The sequence below is a fragment of the Xiphophorus couchianus genome, chromosome 21, assembly GCF_001444195.1.
Source record: "Xiphophorus couchianus chromosome 21, X_couchianus-1.0, whole genome shotgun sequence".
In the NCBI taxonomy this organism is placed as follows: Eukaryota; Metazoa; Chordata; class Actinopteri; order Cyprinodontiformes; family Poeciliidae; genus Xiphophorus; species Xiphophorus couchianus.
The window spans coordinates 19935777-19956789 of record NC_040248.1 but is presented as its reverse complement, the minus strand read 5'-3'; the positions used below and the strand labels follow the sequence as shown (position 1 = coordinate 19956789).

General features: G+C 38.4%; 1 protein-coding gene across 2 annotated transcripts in view; it reads right to left on the bottom strand.

Moving 5' to 3' along the window:
• LOC114136816 (partitioning defective 3 homolog) overlaps window positions 1-21013 on the bottom strand; it is a 384289-nt gene that overhangs the window by 190005 nt on the left and 173271 nt on the right. For both annotated transcript variants that reach the window (XM_028005119.1, XM_028005118.1), the window contains 2 exons: window positions 6704-6889; window positions 6228-6398 (listed from right to left, as the gene is read on the bottom strand). In XM_028005119.1, the coding sequence (XP_027860920.1) occupies window positions 6228-6398; window positions 6704-6889 (357 nt within the window). The remainder of the gene's footprint in view (window positions 1-6227; window positions 6399-6703; window positions 6890-21013) is intronic.

Genomic DNA, 21013 nt, shown 5'->3' with positions numbered 1-21013 from the left:
GTGCTGTGGTGGAGCAGGGGTGAAGCACAAGCCACATATGGAGGCCTTAGTCCTCAACCCAAACGTCACAGGTTCGAGTCCTGCATGTCTTCCCCCCTCTCTCAATAGTCAATTCACTATTAAATAAAAGTTTAATAGCATCTTAAAAATCAAAGAATGGGCATGTAAGCAGAGGAAAGGCTTTAGCCGTTCAAAGCCTCTCATTGTTGAGAAGCTAAGCTAGGTTGGCGGCATCAACTAACTCTCACTCTTTGGGTTCATTTATTAACATATTTGCTTTTACCAACACACCTTACATTGATGGCATGTTATCTTGTCTATCATACGTCAAGGAGCGGTGATGGCGGTGTGTGTTGCATCATATTTACGCCCCAGGGAAACAGGAAGTTGTGGATTACTAATTAAAAGTTCCTCATCACTGATGATTTAAAAAACCAAAACAAAGCAAAAGAGTCACATAAACCTGTTTTAGACAAACTGATGCTTATTCTTTATCTGAATTTCGTTTTTATCCCAGTAATGTAATCACATTAAATGCTTGATTTTTTTTTTACTATGATTTTAAAAAGATGATATCTTTAGAAAGGGGTCGCAGTAAGTGTGGAGGACATGGCCTAACTTTTAAACGACCATGTCATGCTACGTATGGATAAAAGGTTTGTGTGGTTTCCGCCTGCACATGTTTTCCAATATTTATCTGTGTGTTTCTGAGCACCGCAACGATTCTCGAGCATGGAACGAGACACTCCAACTCCACAGTCCTCCACCGTGCTTCAAGCTGCCCACTCAACCCGCTAGATTCAATATATTATTCTCTCAATTGGTGCTATTGAGTTTCCCCTGCCGCTCCTAAATGAGTTAGTCCTTAGAGAGCCGGTCGGGAATGAGGGCCAGCAGCACTGGAATTGCATTTCTGCTGCTGTGTGATCTCCTTCTCTCAATTTACTCGGCGCACCGTCGCAAACTGCATTTCCCAGAGTGCCGCACTCCGCACACTCATTTTATCCACTCCGCGTGAGTTGTTGGCGTTCGCTGTGAAAACAGCAGAGCTGCACATGTCATGATCCAAAGACACTTCAATCAGTCCACATTAAGTTGGGAGGCAGGAGGGGCATGGGGTAAGCACAAATTTCCCTCTGCTTTCTCCTGCCTCTGTTGTGGGAAGCATCTCAGTGTTTTAAGGTCTCTCTCAGCAGTGGTCAGCTCAATACTAATAAAAGCATAATCTACTAGAGCGGGGCTCTGATTGATAGCTCTCTCAAGACTCTATCGATCAGCCCCTCTCTCATCCGAGTTAGCGTCTTTTGTTCGAGCCAGCCACTTCCTTCCCCCCTTGTCTCTTTGCATAAAACCCTCTCAGGCTGACCAGCAACAATGCCGTTGGAATGGATCGCCAGCTGAGCAGCCAATGAGATCACCATGTTGCTCTTTGCATCCACCCTAAGTTCTTCTATAGTCAGAGGTAACTTTTGATTCTTTCTGCTTGCACAATGTAAAGTATAACACAGAGAACAAAGTGCTGATGTTACTATTTTCGTTTACTCCAATTATTTTTTCCTCATATGGTGTCTACCTTTACATAGATTCAGATTGTTCAGCTCATTAGAAGACTATAACAGTGTAATATATGTACAATATATGTAGAAAACTTTTTTTGTGTGTTAGGGTTTTGTGTACAAGGTCCCCAATTTTTCTATCACCTTGTGTAAACTGAAATAAATAAAAAAACATTCTAATGGATGCTGTAACCATGGAGTTCCAGAGTGATGCTCAGGACTGTCCATTGTGTGGTTCTGCCGCCAGGCTTGTCAAGCTCACTCTACATTCAACTGCAAGTTGCATGTTTTAGCAGCAGCTCAGATCTCCATCCTGGTTTATGCTGGTTTTGTTAGTATTCACTGTTAAGGGGCAAGTGCATGGAAATAACAGCTAGCATCTCTGTCTGGTACTGGTGTCTAATGGGAGACTAATAGGCAGCATTCTTATCACAGTAGCAACAACTATTAACTTTCACAATCGTTTCCATTGATATTACAAATTAACAATGCAAAAACAAAATCTTAGTAAGTATTTTTGGTCTAGTTTCTTAAATATCTTAAGACACTTGCAATAAGACAAAACTGACTTACAAGTAACTTTTCAGCTTGTTTTGAGTCAATCATTCCTTAATATTAATAAAAAAACTACTAGTTCCAGCAGTAGATTCTCTCACTTATAACAAGACATTTTTACCATAGCACAAGTGAAATATTTTGCCAGAGAAACTTGTAATTTTTTTTTGTCAATATTAAGGAAATATTGACTTAAAACAAGCTCAGATTTATTGCCGAAAAGTCACTTGTAAGTTAGTTTTGTCTTACTTCAAGTGCAGTCTGAGGCTGTTGAAGAAGTGATTTGTTTGTACCCCAAGCCAAAGTCACAAAGCTAGTGGGAAAAGCAAAACAGAAAAAGAAAAAACTACACCACATTTATCCTTTCAATAAACACTATAAAAAACTTCCACATAAAAAAAAAACCCCACCGTAAATGGCCATTATTTTCCACATGATACCATGTCAAATCATGCATCATATTTTCATAAGCCTGTCATATCTTTTCAGTCTAAAGCTCTAATGTTGATTAGTTGTCATGTAGAGTACATTAATACACCGTCACTGCAGTAAGCAGTGGCAACGCTAATGGTTCATTTGTTCAGGAACAGAGGACACACACGGAACTTTCTAAAAAAAAAAAAAAAAGTCTAAAAGGACAAGCTATGTGCCGGGACATTTTTTATTTTTGCACAGGTTTGTTTGCCTTATTTACATAATTGAGTTTGTTTGACTGGAAAATATTTCAAAAAGCCAAGGGAAAATGGGCTCTATACGATCATGTCTTCAGGCTAATTTCACATTGAATCCTGGCCCAGACAACGTAGACAGCATGATGCGGGCTAATGGGGGCTTCAATAAAGAAAAAAGAAAAACTCCTACAGATTAGCATCATTTTTATAATCTCTAATTACAGAGGCAAGCATGTGCATCAAGCGATGTGAAAGGAATGCAGAAATAAAACAGTGTCAGACACGCTCATCTGATTGTCTCCTTTTAGAGGTTCATCTGATGAATAGCTCATATGTTGCAACACAAAGAAACACACACCAAACACTGAACTGGAGCGCATCATCAGGATAATCATCAGGATTTTTATCCTTGCACAAGAAGACTGGTTTATAATCATAATAGGTAGCAAAAAAACCCCATAATTCCACAGAACGTCCTTGCAGATATACTTTCAAATGGTGACATGTGGATAAAAGACAATTCAGGTAATATTTGAATTGTTACTAACATGTTTTTAGCATCATTAAGTTGTAGACAAGAGACAAATAATTTATAATAACAGATCACAATTTAGTCACAAGACTCTGGACTAAACCTCAAGACTAAGGGAATGTGGTTCCAAAAATAGTGGGATTAAAATGACTTGTCGAAAATGTAATAGTTGAAACCCATGACAAAGTATTAATAGAACTAAGATATGGATGTAGAGATTACACTGCTCCAGAAGCCGAGATGCAATTATAACGCTTTGAAACTAATTGACAGTGACCAATCATATCACAAGACAATCTGGGGCAGAACAGCAGTTCTTCAAACAAGCTGAGAAGATAAAAGATTTCTGTCGTCTGACGTCAAACTCTGGCCACCACACCGACCAAATGTGACCATTTTTTTTTTCTTGGGTCGGGCTGTACTGAATGGAAATTTTGTTGTGCTTCTGTACAGCAACAATAAAAGAATTCTGATTCTGATCTGATTGGACTCTGTGGATGTTCCTATAACAGTATGGGGTACAACTCTTAAGCAGGGTTGGGTGGAGCTGTGCCTGTCTCCAGCCATCATGGGTAACCCTGTCGAGGTCACTGGTCCATCACAGGGCATTCTTAAGGATGACCTAGTTCATATAAAACCAAAGCAAGAACTGTGTCCAAATTGCTCATTTCACATTCCCAGTTAGGTTTGTACAGCTACAACCATATGTAAAAGAGGATCAAATTCTACCAGGAAACTGCAACTGAAAAAGTCACGTATGTGAAGTGTTCAAGCATGAATTTAATTAATATAAAACGTAAGCTTTTACTTTAACTTACAATAACTTAACCGACTAAAGATGATGCGTTCTACAAAGGTCAAGATGATCTAAAAACCTTTTCTTTTCTTTTTTACTAAATATGGTTGTATATGGTGGTCGCCCAAGCCCCACTGTCAACCCTATTCTCACTCCTCCCCTACCCCCCCATCTTCGATTCATTAGGCTGTGTTGCTTGGCTTCTTTCCCCTGCAGACAGTGATGGATCTGATTCATTTCATGGTGGTCATTTCTGATAGCTTTCAGTACTCTCTCCCATTCCGCTGGGTGACAGAAGCAAACTGGCCTGCCCCCTCACTACCCCCCAAACCCCACATATCCACATTACCAGTGCAGTAAAGCAAAGTAGCAAGGTAAGAATCTCTGTTGAGAGATAACCTTGCTATTCTTGCAGCAGTTTTTAATCTGAGCCCAATTATGATAAACATTTTTACCATTGGTAGCCTCTCTGTATGTTGGGGATTCTTATCGTTTATCGCAACAACTTCTGGGACAATTTATCGTCCCGCAAATTGTGTTATTGTGACAGACCTAGATCATGAATGGATGGAGAGACATGGAACAGTGTAGAATATAATATTGGACATTATCACGCCTACTTCTTTTATAGTTAATGTGAACTTGCATAACATAGTCAACCTGTTGTCTCATGGCAATTAGTGTTTCAATTAGCAAAATCTTTGTAAAGAGTAGTCAAAACCTCATGCTGTGGATCAAAGTAAAGAAATAGGTTTTAAAAAAGTGTGACTTTTCATCTTCCCCCAGGAAGAATGATTAGATTTTTTCTTCCTTTTTTTTCCCTGAAGATTTAGGTGTAAATGTGTGCTCAGTGTCAGCCTCTCTACAGAGTCCGGTCAGGGATTAAAGTCGACAGGAGACTGACTGGACTGGGCCGATAGGACTCAGTGAACCTTAGCACTGAGATCCCCAGGAGGGACACATGTCCTCTGCTCTGCGTCTGAAGGTGGAAGGAAGGAGAGCAATAGATGGGAAACAAAATACTCCACAGATTAAAAAATAAATAAATTAAAAAATTAACTGTCAACATGGTGGCCAGTTTCTAATGAATTCAGCTGTAGTCAGTGGAGAATCACAAGATGGGGGTCAGAATTAGCTTTGAAACCGAGGAAAAACAAGTGCATGGCATGTGGCAAGTGTGTAAGAAGAGAGAGAGACGGCGCTTGAAGGATGAGAATTAGCATGGAGGGGCACAGCGTGGTACTCCAAACTGACACATAGCCACAGGACACGGGCTCCAATTAGAGTCACAGCAACTCTAATCAAATCTGATCTACAACCACTGGCTGCAGGGTGACTCAATGTGCATGTGCGTGTGTATGAATCCACACCTGCACTCCGCAGTTCTGCTCCACAATCAAGCTGTGCGTCACAAAAAAAGATTTCTGAATGAACTGCTTTTTTATTATTTATTAAAAGATACAAAACACATTGGTTTGACTGTTAAATGTCACAGAGGACGTTTATGAATGCTGTTGCCTCATAACAAAAATTCTACTTGCAGCACATAATCTCATTTTTTTGTTGCTTTAATGGACAATAGTCAACCAAAAATCAACCAAGTGAGTCTTGGATATCATGTAACGGTGTTCCACTGAGCGAGGTAAGACACAATGTTATGGTCTCGCTATAAAATTCTCTCTACATGTCACTTTTTTAAAGTTAAAGATAAAAAGATTAGTGGAGAATTGAAAAAAATAATGTTTTGAAATTTAGTGGAATTTAAATGTAGCAGTTCCCTATTTGCTTTTGAATCTGCTTCTTATCTCTCTTCATTTTAAAAACCCTGCTGCACTTAAAAACAACACAGTAGGTTTCTGTCCTGCAGTAACAAATTCCATTTTGATGAGGGTTATTAGCAGCAAAACCCAATAGCACTTAGGATTGCGTGTTCGCTAATCACAACATGGACAAATTTTGTGCTTAGTCACATGTCCAAGCTAACTTGTGAAAATCAGTATACTTCACTCACCACCCAACATATCTGGACTTGTAGGGAAGACAAACTGATGCATGAAATAACTCAAAAATTCTTTTGACAGAAATTAGCCATGACACTTGACTTTCTGTTTGCTTACCTCGCTGTCCTTAATCAACCGCCGGGCTACGATGAGCTGAATCATCCCACGTTTGTTGCCCTCTACTGACATGGACTTCCGAAGCGCCTCCATGGCATCCTGATTGGTCATCCTGAGCAGCGACTCCCCATTGACTGCAATGAGTTGGTCATTGACTCGAAGACGTCCGTCCTGTACGCGAACACAGCATTCAGCAACCATTTGTGAATCTTTATCAGATTCCCTCAGTGTTTTCACTTAGAAAATCCCACCAGATTTTTATTGCCCCCAAACATTTCTATCTAACTTACAACTTTATCAAAATGCTGCTCGTGTTGATCCAACTCAACATCAAGTAACACCGTAGAAATAAATACCACAGCAGGAGTTGTGTGTACGATGTGCGCCATGGTTACAATAAAGACAACATGCAAAATCAATGATGTCCATCAACATAATCGTTAGAGGATAAGTAGAAGGAAGAAGTTGCTACTTGCCTTGCTAGCAGCACCTCCATGAATTATGGATTTCACAAAGATGCCCAGATCAGCATGGTTCTCCTTGGAGCGGTTCCCCTTAACGCTGACCCCCAAGCCAGCGGAGCCCGAGTCATTCAGAGGGACCTCAAACGTCAGAAACTCTCGTGTTCCGTCCGGGGTTAGCACCGTGTCATTGTCCTGTTTCTGATGTGGACATTGAACAAACAAAAAATATGATAAGATTGGGATCTACTTTATGTCAGTTCGTGTTTAGTAGGAATTTTGCACCTTAATCAAAGCACAGACGGACGTATTTCTTTGGTTAGAGATCCCCAACCAAAAAGTCACAAAGCCTGTATAATGGCTTGAGTGTAACAGGTCAAGGAGAAAAACATTTCATAGTAATTTCAGCGGTCTTGACAAGTGGCGTTTTATTTCGAAAAACCAGCAACTGCAAAGCCATTAGAGACAGCAAATCTGTTTGTAGTGATCAAAATGTACAACACAACACAATAAACCTGGAATTTATCTACATTACTTACTTGCCTAAGTTGACAAAATGATGTTGAGGTCCACTGTTGCATTAAAAAAACAAAAGAGAAAACAGTGAACTGGGGAGCTGATGTAGAAAGTACTGGAAAACCGACCGGAAATAGTAAACACACAGTAGAGGAAGCAGGAAATCAAAGACATAGAAAACATGTCACATAGATTAGGATTGCCATATTCCATCAGTCATCTTGTGAAACATAATATTCGTAAGTCCATTCCAGTATAACAACTTTGTTGGAGATACAAGGCAAGAACAATGAACTCTGACTCATACGTTAAAACTCAGCACTTTTCAGAAGTTGATTCCTTTAAAAAAAACTTTCCCTCATGCTAATAGCAAGAGTCCTCCTTCTAATTTGATGCAACATAATTAAAAAAATAAATAAATAAATTGTGTTCTCAGAATATAGGAGCACACACCCGTATATAGTTCGAGTTTTATTACAACCTGATGTGGGTAGCAATCCTGCAAAGTCACATCTGTCTGCTCATCAGAATAGAAGAAGAAAAGAACTAAGAAAGATTAAAGTGATTTCTCACCAGGATACCACTGGAGTTTGCTGTCTTTGTGTTTCAAAAGAGTGAAAATGACCCAAATGGTAAAAAAACCCCAGACTGTATTAACTACAGTGTCTCAAAATAAGCATTATTGTTGTTTTCCTTTTTCTTAATCTGAATAAGATTAAGAAAAACAACAGCTTTCTTTTAGCTGTTGTATGTCTCATCCTTTATATAGGAGTTTTATTGTCAGAGCAGTCACAAAAATGACAAAGAACCAAACTGACGTCACCATTTTATCCGACACATCTGGTGAACTGAGAGGTATAAGTCTGCCATAATGCAGCACTTTGCACAAAACATTTTGTCTTGGCTGTACAGAGGTAATATTGTTAAAGATAATTATAGAATACACACAATCTAATGGAAAATAGTTCAAATAAGATAGATCATGCGCTTTTGCGATAATGTATATCAATGTCTAAAAAACACTAAAAAGAAAAGACACTAGTCAGCATTAAACAAGTGGCAGCTTCTTTTGAAGCACGTTTCCGTCTATTGAAAACCTTCTGCCATCTCCAGAATCTTTTCAAATAATTCATGATCAGCGGTTCACACCCTGTCAGAGGTGTCAGCACAGAAAATGAGCTGAAACAAAATTTTGTGTTTCACAGCTCTTTTTTTTCTTTTTTTTTTGAATAGCACGGTGCTCATGAAAGGAGAATCTACTTCTTTGAATTTTAGTTCCATAACATTTCAAAGCAGAAGACATGATTCAGCCAAGGTCTCTGCTCTCTCAAAAATACCAGGATTCAATAATTCAAATGAAACATTGGCCAAAATTAATGTTTCCTTTTCAGTCACTAAAAAATGGTTTGTATATAGATGAAGGAAGATTATCGTCTCATACTAGTGAACTCAACACAGGAGTTTGAGGGCAGCAGTGAGAGGCTGGGATTGACACGATTTTAGCTAGCAGTAGAAGCAAAAACCAGAAAATATTCCTATGAACAACTTCATTAACCCCAAGCATCAAGAAAAACAGATAAATTGTTGCCGTGTGGATAAGAAGGCAGAAGCAGAGAGAAAAGAAAAGCAGAATATAAGGTGTGTGTGTCTTTTTTGTGAGTTTTTCGTATGCTGATGACTTATTAGGATGCAGCGGTGCATTCAGGTGGAGGCTCTTTTCAACACCATCTGACTGGGCCCCTATTCTCCATGTGGAGCCCCTACTATCTGCCCTCCATTCTTCTCTCCATTCTCTCTTTCTTGCTTTTAAAATTGTTCTACACCTGTCCGTACAACTTGCCAAGAGGGGGTTTTTGTTTGAGACCGGACTCCTTCATCAATGCCGACCACTGGAATCCATTTAATCGTGCTGGATTTCAACACCTGTGGTTCTAATACAAAAAAAAAAATATATATCCCCAGGTCTTGGCAGGAAATGACCCTTTTCTTTCCCTCCCGACTGCTGAATGAGGCAGATAGGGGCCAGAAAAACAGACACTTTAAGAAAATTCCTTCTCTGCACCAGGAGCAAATGTAATGCATCAATATTGTTTAAATTTCCATGGCTTGTCTGGAGAGAAGAGGAAGAACCTTAAACTACTGACATGAGATCTGTTACGGCCGGTGGCCTTGTATGTTTTCTTTTTCTCTTCCTTTTCTGTATATCTGCAGCTTTCTAATCAAATTGACTCCACTGGAAACTGGATGCAGCCCTCACCCTCCTGTGTCACTCCCTGAGGTCTACAGCAGAGCTGATTGGCTCACCAATGATCAGCTCCACCAATCCCTGATAAGGCCTCCCTTTTTAAACCCAAGACTTCCTGGGTGAAGGCGTGACTGATTCTTTGTTCGGACAACTTGCCACTTGTTGGGTGTTTGACTGCTCTGAATAGCTTCGTCTTTCTGTGAGCTTTTGTAAACTTTGATAGCTTTTGTCCCTGTGTGGGTTTTGTATCTCTACTAGAGATGTGTTTAGTTTTTTTTATTTAACCTTCTTTAACCTGGATAAAAAGTGCAGTTTTGCTTTGTTAAGATCTTTGGTTTACAACTCTGATTGTTTTATAAATTTTGTTTTATTTAGTACTTTTGGTTGTATGCCCCTACCTTTTGATTATTGTTGGTTTTTACCTTTTTATTTTGTTAAACCCAAACAATAAATCCCTATCCCCCATCTAGATTTCTTTAATGTTACTTCTCCTTCCCACTGGCTGAGCTGGGTCTTAACAGTAGGATTACATTGGAGGGGCATTTATAAGACGCAGTGAATTGCATACATTTGTGCAATTCTTCACCCAAAATATTTAAGATTGCCAAATGGCTAAAAACTCCTGGATGGAAATTGCAAAGTCACTGTCCACAAAGGTGGGTGTCTGCAGAAAGGTGTGGCGCTCTCTCTGTGAACGTTTTTGTAAAAGTAAAATGGAGGATGCAGAGAAGGAGTGGGAATCTCAGTGGGCAGGGTGTGACAGATGGTGAAGTGAAATAGGTGCCACCCGGGTGGTCTGCGAAGTGTGCGAATACGAGCGTTCCGCAAATGTTCCATGCATCGATTGTTGGGCTTTGGAGGAAGTATGGAAGAGATAAAGACTTCTTGACTACCAGAGTCACAACTTTATCCCTGACCTGTCTGGTGTTTTCCTTGGTCTTCAGAATGCAATTGTTCACTAATGTTCTTGAAAAACCCTGTGAGAAGCTGGATTAATACCAAGATTAAATCACACAAAGGTGGGCTATATTTATGAGTTAGCTGACTTGTAGAAGCAAGTGGTTACGCTGGACTTAAATCACTAAAAGGATCGAATACAAATATATGCTATTATACCAACTCACCAACTGTTCAGCATGCTTTTGCAAGTATAATGAACATAAAAAGAATTAAAATTCTAGCGTGTGAATTATTTAAAAAAGAAACATGTTTAAATAGTGGTGAAGATGTTCAAATGAAAATTAACACACAGTGAATAGATGCTACGTCTTTGTATAGAGTTTTAAGCAAACCAGCTAAAGTCAACCAGAAAGCAGCAGCTGGAAAAACGATGGTGGACAGACACGGTGTGAGTCTTTGTGCTACACGCTAATGCTTGCGTCCAAAATGATGACAGAATAACCACCCACTCAGTGATGTGTTACGGGAAAAGAAGACCGAGGCAAAGAATGAGACAGCACTGTAACATTTTCGTCAGAAAGGAAGAAGAGCCGCTAGCCAGAAATGAGTTTGTCAAGCCGCCTGACAGCCGTTATTGCTCCAATTGAACTGAGGAAGAGTTGAACCTAAGCACCCTCACAGAGGAGAAAAAAAAAACAAGAAGAGAGAGACCGTTTTTGTTCATTGTTCAAAGCTCAGCACTTTTATGAACCTGCTTTTATGAAAGCATAAAGGAAGGGGCATCAGCTCAGGGAGGAACAGTCGGATTCATCACAACTAATATTTTTTTTGTAATTAATATATTGAGTGCATGTTTATCTAAATTTATTCATACATTAAGCAAAAGTGAAGTTATTGAAAGGTTTTATACAAAAATTGTTCAAGGCTAGTTTACATACTGTACTCTATCACAGATTTGAGAAATGGAGATTCATAGTTTAAACTTTATAAATAAGCAGCTATGTATTCACAACAGTACAGGATAATTATAATGTAGAGGAGCTGTAATATCATTGTTTCCTGAGCTCAACGGTCTGTCTAACTGGTAGGCTAGACAACCCCAAAGGGCAACTCTTTGCCTCCACTCGCTTTTATTCCTCCTCTTCACTCAGCTATAGTCATCGTCCATTACTCAATTAGGGCCTTTATTAATTAACAGTGTGATGGGCTAACACCCAGTCATTATCGGCAGGGGAGGGAAATAAAGGAAACATTTCCACACAGATGTTGGCAGGAGAGTGAGGGTGGGCACAGACATAAAAGAGTTAGACGATTGTTCTAACAAGACCCCATCTGCCTGTCAGCCGTTTCTGTGGTGTTTATACAGTGTCTAACCTATTCTGTGCTGAAAAGAGATATGCTCATGTGTCTGTCAAAAATAAAAACACAGCAAGAAAAGAAAAAAAAACACAAGGAAAACCAAGACAGAAAGAGAAAAAGACAGAGCAAATGAACTGCAATTAAGTCTATTCACACACAAAAAAATTGGAGTTCTCTGCACATCAATGCCTAAAACAATTAACACTGCTGGAAGCTTCTTTCCACACTTGGCCCAATTTAGTGACATAAAGGTCATTGGAAATTAATCTAAAAGTGGATAAAAGAAATCAGCCATGGGTGTAATTATAAAAGAGGTGCACCCGTGCTAGGCATTGTAACACAAATTTCTTTGGCCGTGATTCTCCCCTGCAACATTTCCTGACAATAGAGGCGAATATCAAGTAACTCTAAACCAAAAAAAAAAGAAAAAAAAAGAAAAGAAAAAACAAATTCACAGAATCTAAGGGTGTGGAATGAAGGGGTGATTGTGGAAGAGTTTGAATTACTAACAAACTAAACATGGTAAGACTTTATATGAAAGGGTGCATATGAGACTGACATAACACTGTCATAAACACATAAACATAACACCTGCCATGAACATGAAGGAATCTTCATGAATGTAAATGACTTTTGTCATGAAGTGTTATTTGGTAAGTAATGACACTTCTAATGCCAAGTCCATTAAAATGGCCACCTTTGCATAAAAAGTGTCTCTATTTACAGACACTTCATGACAACAGTCATAAACATTCATGCAGTTATAAAAAATATATCATACCGTCAGCAGTTAAACAAACATTACATTTTGATGAGTGTCATCGCCAAAATCATACACATCAAATATGTTGGTCAATGTTTCATTTATTTATTAGCAAATCTAAACAGGTGAGTTTTCAGTCCAGATTTAAAGGAACTCAGTGTTTTTAGAAGATAATTACCTTTACTGATTCAAAGTTTCAGTTGTCACATTATTTTATTATTCAGATGCAACACATTTATCACCAGCAGCCAATAAAAGTCGCACTTTTACAAATTGCAAGAGTTTATTAGCAACTATATTTTCTCCCAATCATGTGGCCCCTTTGGTAAAATTAACTGCCCACACCAGATCAAGAAGTGTATTTGTAAGCTTGAATAAGACATGTACATTAGATGGAGCGAGAATAATAAAATAGTGACTTTTTTGGTGTGCTTGGAAGCTGTTCAAAAAAGCATTTCAAAGAGGAGGTTACACATCAAGAAACATACACCTCTCATTCAACGTTATTATAAGCTAAAATGAGTTTTGATATGTCCAAATGCAGACACACAACAGCCCATAACGGTGATCCGAAAGCAGATGCCGAATTCCCTCCGGGAGAGTAACTTTGCCGGTAGTTAAAGTGGCCTTTAACTACCTTGTTTATCGGCAATGCGCAGCGCTGCACTGCACCATCCCATACTCTGCACCACGCTGACAGCGAGTGTAATTATGGGAATAGCTGCTGGAAAAGTGCTAAACGAAAACAGGTGGCGTCGGTGAGACTCGCTCAGAAAATGTTAACCGGGCTGGCATTGTCTTCGACCACGCTTGGCAGCTCGGGCTTTAATTATGACAGAGGATGTTTCGAAACTTTTCCCGTTTGATCAGGCAGCTATGCAGTTCTCAGACCGGCATTAAAAGGAAAAGTTTGATCAGCTTCTTTTGGGCTGTGTTATGAGCGGACAATTATAAGGAAACCAAAAAAAAAAAAAGAGGGAAACCTAGGTAAAGGTTGTGTATCAGTGAATATGCTCCCAATCCAGTAGAGCAGATCTATTTAGTCTTATTCTATGCTTTAATCGCTAAGTGAATCATGCTTTATTATTTATTTTATAATTGTATTTAGAATTCCTCACTGCACTTTCTGAACCATTTGACAGAGGGTAGTTTATTTTTAAATGTTTAACTAAGGTAGTCAACCTATTATTTTAGTCAGTTTCAGTTTCTTTATTATTTATTTTTATATTAACTGCTATACTCCTAACTGTGCTGACTAAACAAATTAAAATTGTGTTGTTTTTTAAGTTTGACCAAGCTTGTGATGCTATTGGTGTGTTTAAGTCTGCCGTACTAGAATTGTCAAATAAATGTGTCATTCAGTACAAAAAAAAAAAGAAACATTTTCGGTGAAACAGCATTTTCTTCTGGAACGTATCGGATCAGCCGATACCAAACCTCAAATATCAGTATCGGTTTCAGAAGTGTAAAAAGTGCATTGGTGCATCCCTAGTTAGAGTCTTTGAGGCCACTACAGTAAGCACAATGTTGTACAGAATCTTGCACAGTCAGACATATTGACATTGACAGGGTCTATACACTGAAATTTAGCCTCACCTGAGCATAAACTATAAGTTACAAGCTAATTTACAGAGAAGCATTCAGTGGTGTGAAGAAATAAAGAAATCTGCTTATTACGCTCAAATATATTCAACTGCAGGTCAGTTTTTAAGCTTCATCACACCTTAAATTGCAAATACCATCAAAAAATGTTGCAGAATCTTTTTTACACCAAGAACTGACTCATCGCCTTGAGATGTTTGATCATTTCTCTTGTGGTAATATATCTGCCGAAACCACCTGCAGTAACATAAATAAACAGTTTAAAAGACCTGGAATGGAAAACTCTGTCATTCGCACATTATTTAGGAAAATTGCAACACATTACATCATCCTTGCAAGGAAGCATTACTCTAAGAGACATCTAATTATATTAACTTGGAAGATGTCTTTTTTGGCATGGCTGCCGATGGTGCACAGGTTCAGAAAGGCAGGCCGTTTATCATTGCTTCAGAGAAGTAAGCCATAGCCTTTCTCATTACCTACTCCAACACTTTTCAATCAGGAACAGATGTGAACCGAGAAAAAGAACATATGTTTATGGAAGAAGAAAATGATGAGAACAGATAGTGTAAATCCATTCTTCCTTCTGCTACATGGAGATCAACTGAACATCTAATCTTCATTTCCAACTTTAAAGCGGGGAAATTGTGAACGACACAGTCAAAACCACAACAAATCCAGCCATGTAAGTAAGCTAACACATTTTACGAATTCAGCGTTTTGACTGCATGAATATCACAAGATGCTTCACAGATAAATTGGATATATTATTTGCATTTTTATTAGTAGCTTGACAGTAAGACGGGTAGAGAGATAAGGGAAAGACAAGCAGTAAATGGTAAGGAGTTGGGAATCTACCTGGAACAGATGCATTAGTGACTTTAACCTCTGCATATTGAGTGCCTGCTCTGCCACTGCCAAAATATATCATAATAAACCTAATAGAAATAATAAAATATCAGTTAACAAGCAATACTGACCAAATGCTTGCCTAAAAAGACAAATCTTAATTTCAAGCTCCCATGAAGAACTGATAAAAAGTCTAATATTTTAAAAAAATGGCATAAGGAAAGTAAAAAAGAAGATTTATAAGAAACTCCAGCAGATATCAAAGCCTTTGGTAACTTGGTATACTTATGAGCAACTAAATATGATTTAAAGTTACGTTTTCAAGAAAACCCCACTTCTGAGTGATAAACAAGAACCATTGATTAAGCAGAAATATGTGTGGTGTGAGAATAATATAAGGAGAATCAAATGCATTTAAATCCAGATTTGTTATGATTATGGCTTCTCCTGCATCCTTGTGTAAAAAGGCATTGGAGAATTTAAGGAGAACTGATTGAGTAGAGTGGATTCCACGGAAAATCATACTGAATTTTGATCAAGAGGCTAAGTTCATTGGTGACATCTAAAAGCTGTAGTGCTACAACTTCATGAATATTAGTAAGAAAGGTTTAGCCTTTTTCATTGAAAAGGACAAAAATGAAAAATTACCTATTGCTGGATTCATGCGGCCTAGTTTGGAAAGACGGCTAAGCAAAATGAACAACTGTAAGCTTAACAGGCACTGAGTTAGATGCCGTACCATTTCTCACAATTTCCACTTTAATAATAAAACTGAAGAAAATTCTCACAGCCGGTAGAGCAGCAGTCTTGCAATCATAAATTTGTGGGTCCAATTCCAGCTTCCTTATGTCACATGTCGGCCAGGTTACCTAACCAATCTTCCGATTGGCGTGTGACTGAGTGAATGTGTCTCTTGGTGAAGCACTTTGAGTAGCTGGTCTAAACATAGTGCTATATAAATTCACATATGCCATTAAAAATAGATAGTTGGAGAAGTAAGTTGAGCAAATGTGCAACACTGAACGTATCCAGTTTTAAGGTAAGGTAAATTCATTTATGTAGCAAATATTCAGAAACAAAGCAGTTCAAAGTGCTTTACGTGAATTAGAAGGAAATACAAACATAACCACTAACCAAAAGAAAGACACAAAGGTAAAAGCATAAAATTACATATTGGTTCCTCATGTTTAATAAGAATAAGCAGTCCATCATTTATAAACTAGTAGGGGTTTCTCTGGATTCTTCTTCTGATAAAACTAGATACTGGTTTTAGATTAGCAAAAAGTGAAGAAGTTATTTTATATCCACATTTTTTATACTTCAGGGACTTAAAACACCAGGGTTCTCTTTCCAAAAAAGTATTTTAATAAAATAACCCTGCCCCCGTGACTCAACTACAGTCCAGGGATAAAAAAAAAAAAACATACAAGGGGGATATTAAACCAGGCCGCTGGGCCTGACACTTATGAAACAGCCCATTACTCTATGATAATTGTCACCAATACTGTCACACATTTGTCTACCCTGTCCTCAGCATTGACACGTGATATAAATTTAACTGTCACATCAATCAGAGGCCTCAATTAATTGTGCAATTAAGATTCTCATTGCATGGCAGAAACAGCTACTAATGGATCAGAGACAAGTGTGATATGATCATAAAGAGGGAATTTTAATGCAGTGCTTAATTGCTCTTATGCGGCCGCCAGTGTTCCAGCTGAGGCTACATGAGACCATATCTTCTCCGGGCCTATTGGAAATGAAATATGCTGCTCATGTAGGGCCATGGAGCGATGTAAGGGCAGTTACGGACAATCTTATTACACCACCCAACGCATGTGTAGTTAATCGGCGCCAGATTGCCGCGTGCGATTTTTACAAGGAGCACATTAGCATGTTTAAAATATGCTCAGGATATGATTGGATATAAACTTCTGTGTGAGTGTGGGAAGGGAAATAAGAAGCTGGCGCCACAGCAGTTGTTGCTGACGCAGCACCAACAACTGCTAGTTTAAGGATAATTTACACCCCATGCTGGGTTCAGTATTTGCTCACCGGAAGAGATGTTGAAGATTTGCCCCAAATTTTCCAAACTCATCGTTTTTATTTCTGATGACTAATACTTACAGACGTTCTGCTTTTGTTTTGGGTGTGTCTGCACACGGAGAGAGTGGAGAATAAATGTGGAGGCTTTTAACTAGTAAACAGGTGGAGGAAGGGGAAATTCTTGTCATTTTCAATATATGCTTTTGCTCAGTACAACCTGGCTTCTGACTTTGTTACAAAACTGGAAGATTAATCTCCACAATATAGAGCAAACAATGAATATAGCAAAAAGGACAATTGTTGCAAGCTGGGAGATTAATGCCAACAGCATAAAACATCTATTGGATATGCCACGGTACAGTTTAGTGTTATGGATCTGTCTTAGATTCTCACAGTGTGATGCTGCATGTGAAAGTTTAACTGTTTGTGGGCGTCTGACGTCTTAAGAAATAATCTTTACTGCCCCACAAATTCAGGAGCAATAGACCTTGTATATTGACTGTATACTGGGATTAAGAATGTAGAATTCACAGTCATAAAATATTATACCATAAAATATATATTACTTCTGATATAAGTTGTTTGGGGTAAACGGTTAATATGGGAATAAAAGCTCAGGACAAGAACATCTGCAAGAGGTCAAATAATTATTAGCTGAATTAGACAAAAGGTAGGACAGTCGTCTTTGCCGTTGGAGCCACTTCAATTATTCAACATGCACACCTAACAAAATGTTAGTGACAGAGAGTCGAAATAGCTTCGCTTTAGAATAGCAACATTATTTTGCATTGAATGCATTGATCTGTAGCAATGGTGGTTTTAAGTGTACATATGGCATCACAAACATGTCGTATTAATGCCACATCATTTTTAGCCTGACCCAAAAAGACAATGTTGGAGGGTTGCTTCTTTTAAGCTGCATATCTTGCTACATATTTATCATTTAAATGTAAGGAAGATATGCAATAGTGTGGTGGGTGGGGTATAAGTTAATAAACTCATTTGAATTCTATTCAACCTTATGGTTGATGGATTCGATTTTGAAGAAGTTGATTAGATCAGCGCTGAGTAAAGGTTAAAGCTTGCTAATATTATCGTATATGTTGTAATTTATCTATATGAAAATATTTGTTGATATCCTTGGACTGCAGAAGGGAAAGTGACAGACCATAGAAACCACAAAGGGCAATGCCCTATTTTGCTCAATTACCATTTAACCTTTTCTCTTCCCTGAAAGTACATGTTTATTGAAAGCTATTGAGAGCTGTTGCTGTTGCCTCCAAAAGCATGTCAAAACACACTCTGACCGTGTTAATTAAGGATGCGATGCAAACATGCTGGGAGAATAAATTAATTCCCCAGGGAGATGGTGTAGTGAACGTGTAATGGAACAGCCAAACAAAAGGGGATGTGTGGGATTTATGACACCAACATCAAACATCAGTGGGAAAATGTCAACCACACAAAAAGACCTGCTTTTTACTGCTGTCAACCCATCTGTCTACGCGTGCGGGTGTGTGTACTCATTTAGCTAATCTATTTAAGACCTTCTCTAGCATATTCACTAACTTTATAAATACGGATATGGCAGCCAAAGCCTGGCCCTAATGCGGTGGAATCCCTTCTGTGGTTTATTGGTTAGGTCTACAGATACGGTGTGAATGAAGTTTTGGTTAAGTTTGGGTTTAGGAATATACTGGCAGTGGTGTGTGAGTGCATGGATGTGTGTGAGTAGTCTTGTATTTGATACTTTGTAAGGCCCATTGTTCCAACAACCACCACATTGTGAGGACCCCCTCCTCCAATGGTCTAATAAATAGAAGTGCTGCTTTAGGGTTGGGGGTTAGTTTGAATTGAGTTTAGGTTAGATTTAGGATTAAGCATATACTGGTAATGGTTAGTTTTAAGGTTAGGCTATGGAAATGAGTAGAAAATGTATGGAAGTCAATACAAAGTCCCGATGAAGACAGAAAGACCTACTGTGTGTGTGTGTAGGGGTGAGTGTGTATATCATTCAAACCGCAATTCAAAACATCATCAGCTTGTCACTGAGGCAATTGGATGAATGACAGCGACTAAATGTTCATCTATGTGCTTACATTCATGTGGATCTGAGCAACTGATCTGCAGAGCATACACATGCAAACACACATTCATCTATCCGCAATTTCTGGGATAGGAGGTAATTACCCGCTATGCTTTTCTATCATGCTTTATTAGTAATTACTGTCACAGTCAAAACATCAACCTCCTTATAAATTTTTTATTTTTTTTTTACCAGAAAGAAAAAAGATTCTGAATTTCTGTGATATTGCTACTGAAAGAGATACGACGGCTCTAAGTCAAAACAAATGTTACATGAGTAAAAAAAAAACCTACTTAATTTCAGCAGAAAATGATCCATCAAAAATTCATACTTACTGTCATGCTGGTCAAAATATTAATGATAAAAAACATTTTCTGAGAAGTGAACAAAATCCAGCCAACAATTTCTACTACTTTACTAATGATCTGAAGTCACCGTTGCCACGGCATTTTAGTCACCCCTGCAGCATTTGTCAGGTACTGTCAAGAACCACTGTATGAATTAGTTTGGTCCATATAAAAGTAAAGTAATATGTGTTTTGGAAAGCAACAGAGAAGAAGCCATTACGAACCGCTAAAAGACAGAGAATTTAACATTAGTAGCATATTGAATACAAATGAGGCAATATGGCTCTTTCTTCATGAAACAAAATTGTGAAATCTAAAGACTCGGGTTGCATTTCTTTAGTAAAATATGCCTTGAGTGTTCAGCAATGTACAGTTTTAACAGCTTCTTTGGCAGGGTTAAGAGCCTGGGTGCCAGGCTGAGGTTTATGGGCAGAAATGAGGTTGGCATAAAGGACTTCCTGGTCTGCTGAGGGGCTGTGAAGCCCACACCTGCTGTCAGAGACACTGAGAGCGGGCTGGACGAGGGCAGCAGCCCTGCCATCTGTTTCGCGACAGCCAAAGTCACCCTGTGTGCAGGCGCTGGTGTCTGAGCACAAGTCTGTGAGTTTGTCTGCGTCTGTGTGCTTGTTTAATGTATGTGAATGTAATTGTAGCTGTATTTTTGGTGCAGACTAAAGTCTGTCTTTTACCATCAGCTTCTGGACTCTATTGTGTTCTGAGTTTACTCTCAGGAAAAAGATGCCACAGTCTCTTTTAGTATTATTAATTTACATAACACATAAAAAAAAATCCAGAACTTTTCCTGTATTTAGCAGCAGCATATAGATTTTATAAAACATGTTTTTTCCCCACTTTTGTTAAAACTGTCCCTATGTCATAACAGTATAATGTGAGATAGATTATCTGCCTTCTTGCTCTGTCAAAAAAAACAAAACAATCAAAAGCAGGAGGAGGGTCTTAGTGTTGTCAATCACTCGCGTACACGCTGCTGTTAGACTGTAACGAATGCTAAGGCTAGTTAGCATAACTACCAATGACAGCCGATAAACATGTTTTCTGAAGCGGTAAGTTGTTTCTCTGCCTTTAGCGCATTTAGCATGAAGGTGACTGACTAAGCGCTAAGACCCTCCTTTTGGCTCTGATTGGTTAATAGAGAATGAAGAAAGACCATCTGTCCATACTGTCAATGACGTAGCTTTAGTTTTAACAAAAATGGAAAAAAAAAAAAAAAACATGTTTTATAACAGTTATATGCTGCTGTTTTAAGGTAGATACAGAAAAGCTTTGTTTTTTTGGGGGGTTTTTTAAATGCTATGTAAAATCATGATATTAAAAGAGGCTGTACCATCTTTTTCCTGATTGGTTGTTTTTGGTTGGGAGCGGAGAAATTTCTTCAGATGGCAAAAGTAGCACTGGGAGAAGGTGGAGGAGCTCATTCTTTTGAGATTATCTGTCTCAAATTATAATGTCACTACATGGTGACAGTTTAAACAAATATGTAAAAAAAAAACCATATTTTTGTAAAAGTTACGTTCTTTGACATTAAATGTACAAAACAAAGCAGAATCTACCATGTCATTTTTTATAAAAAGGAAAATAAAGGGAAAATTTT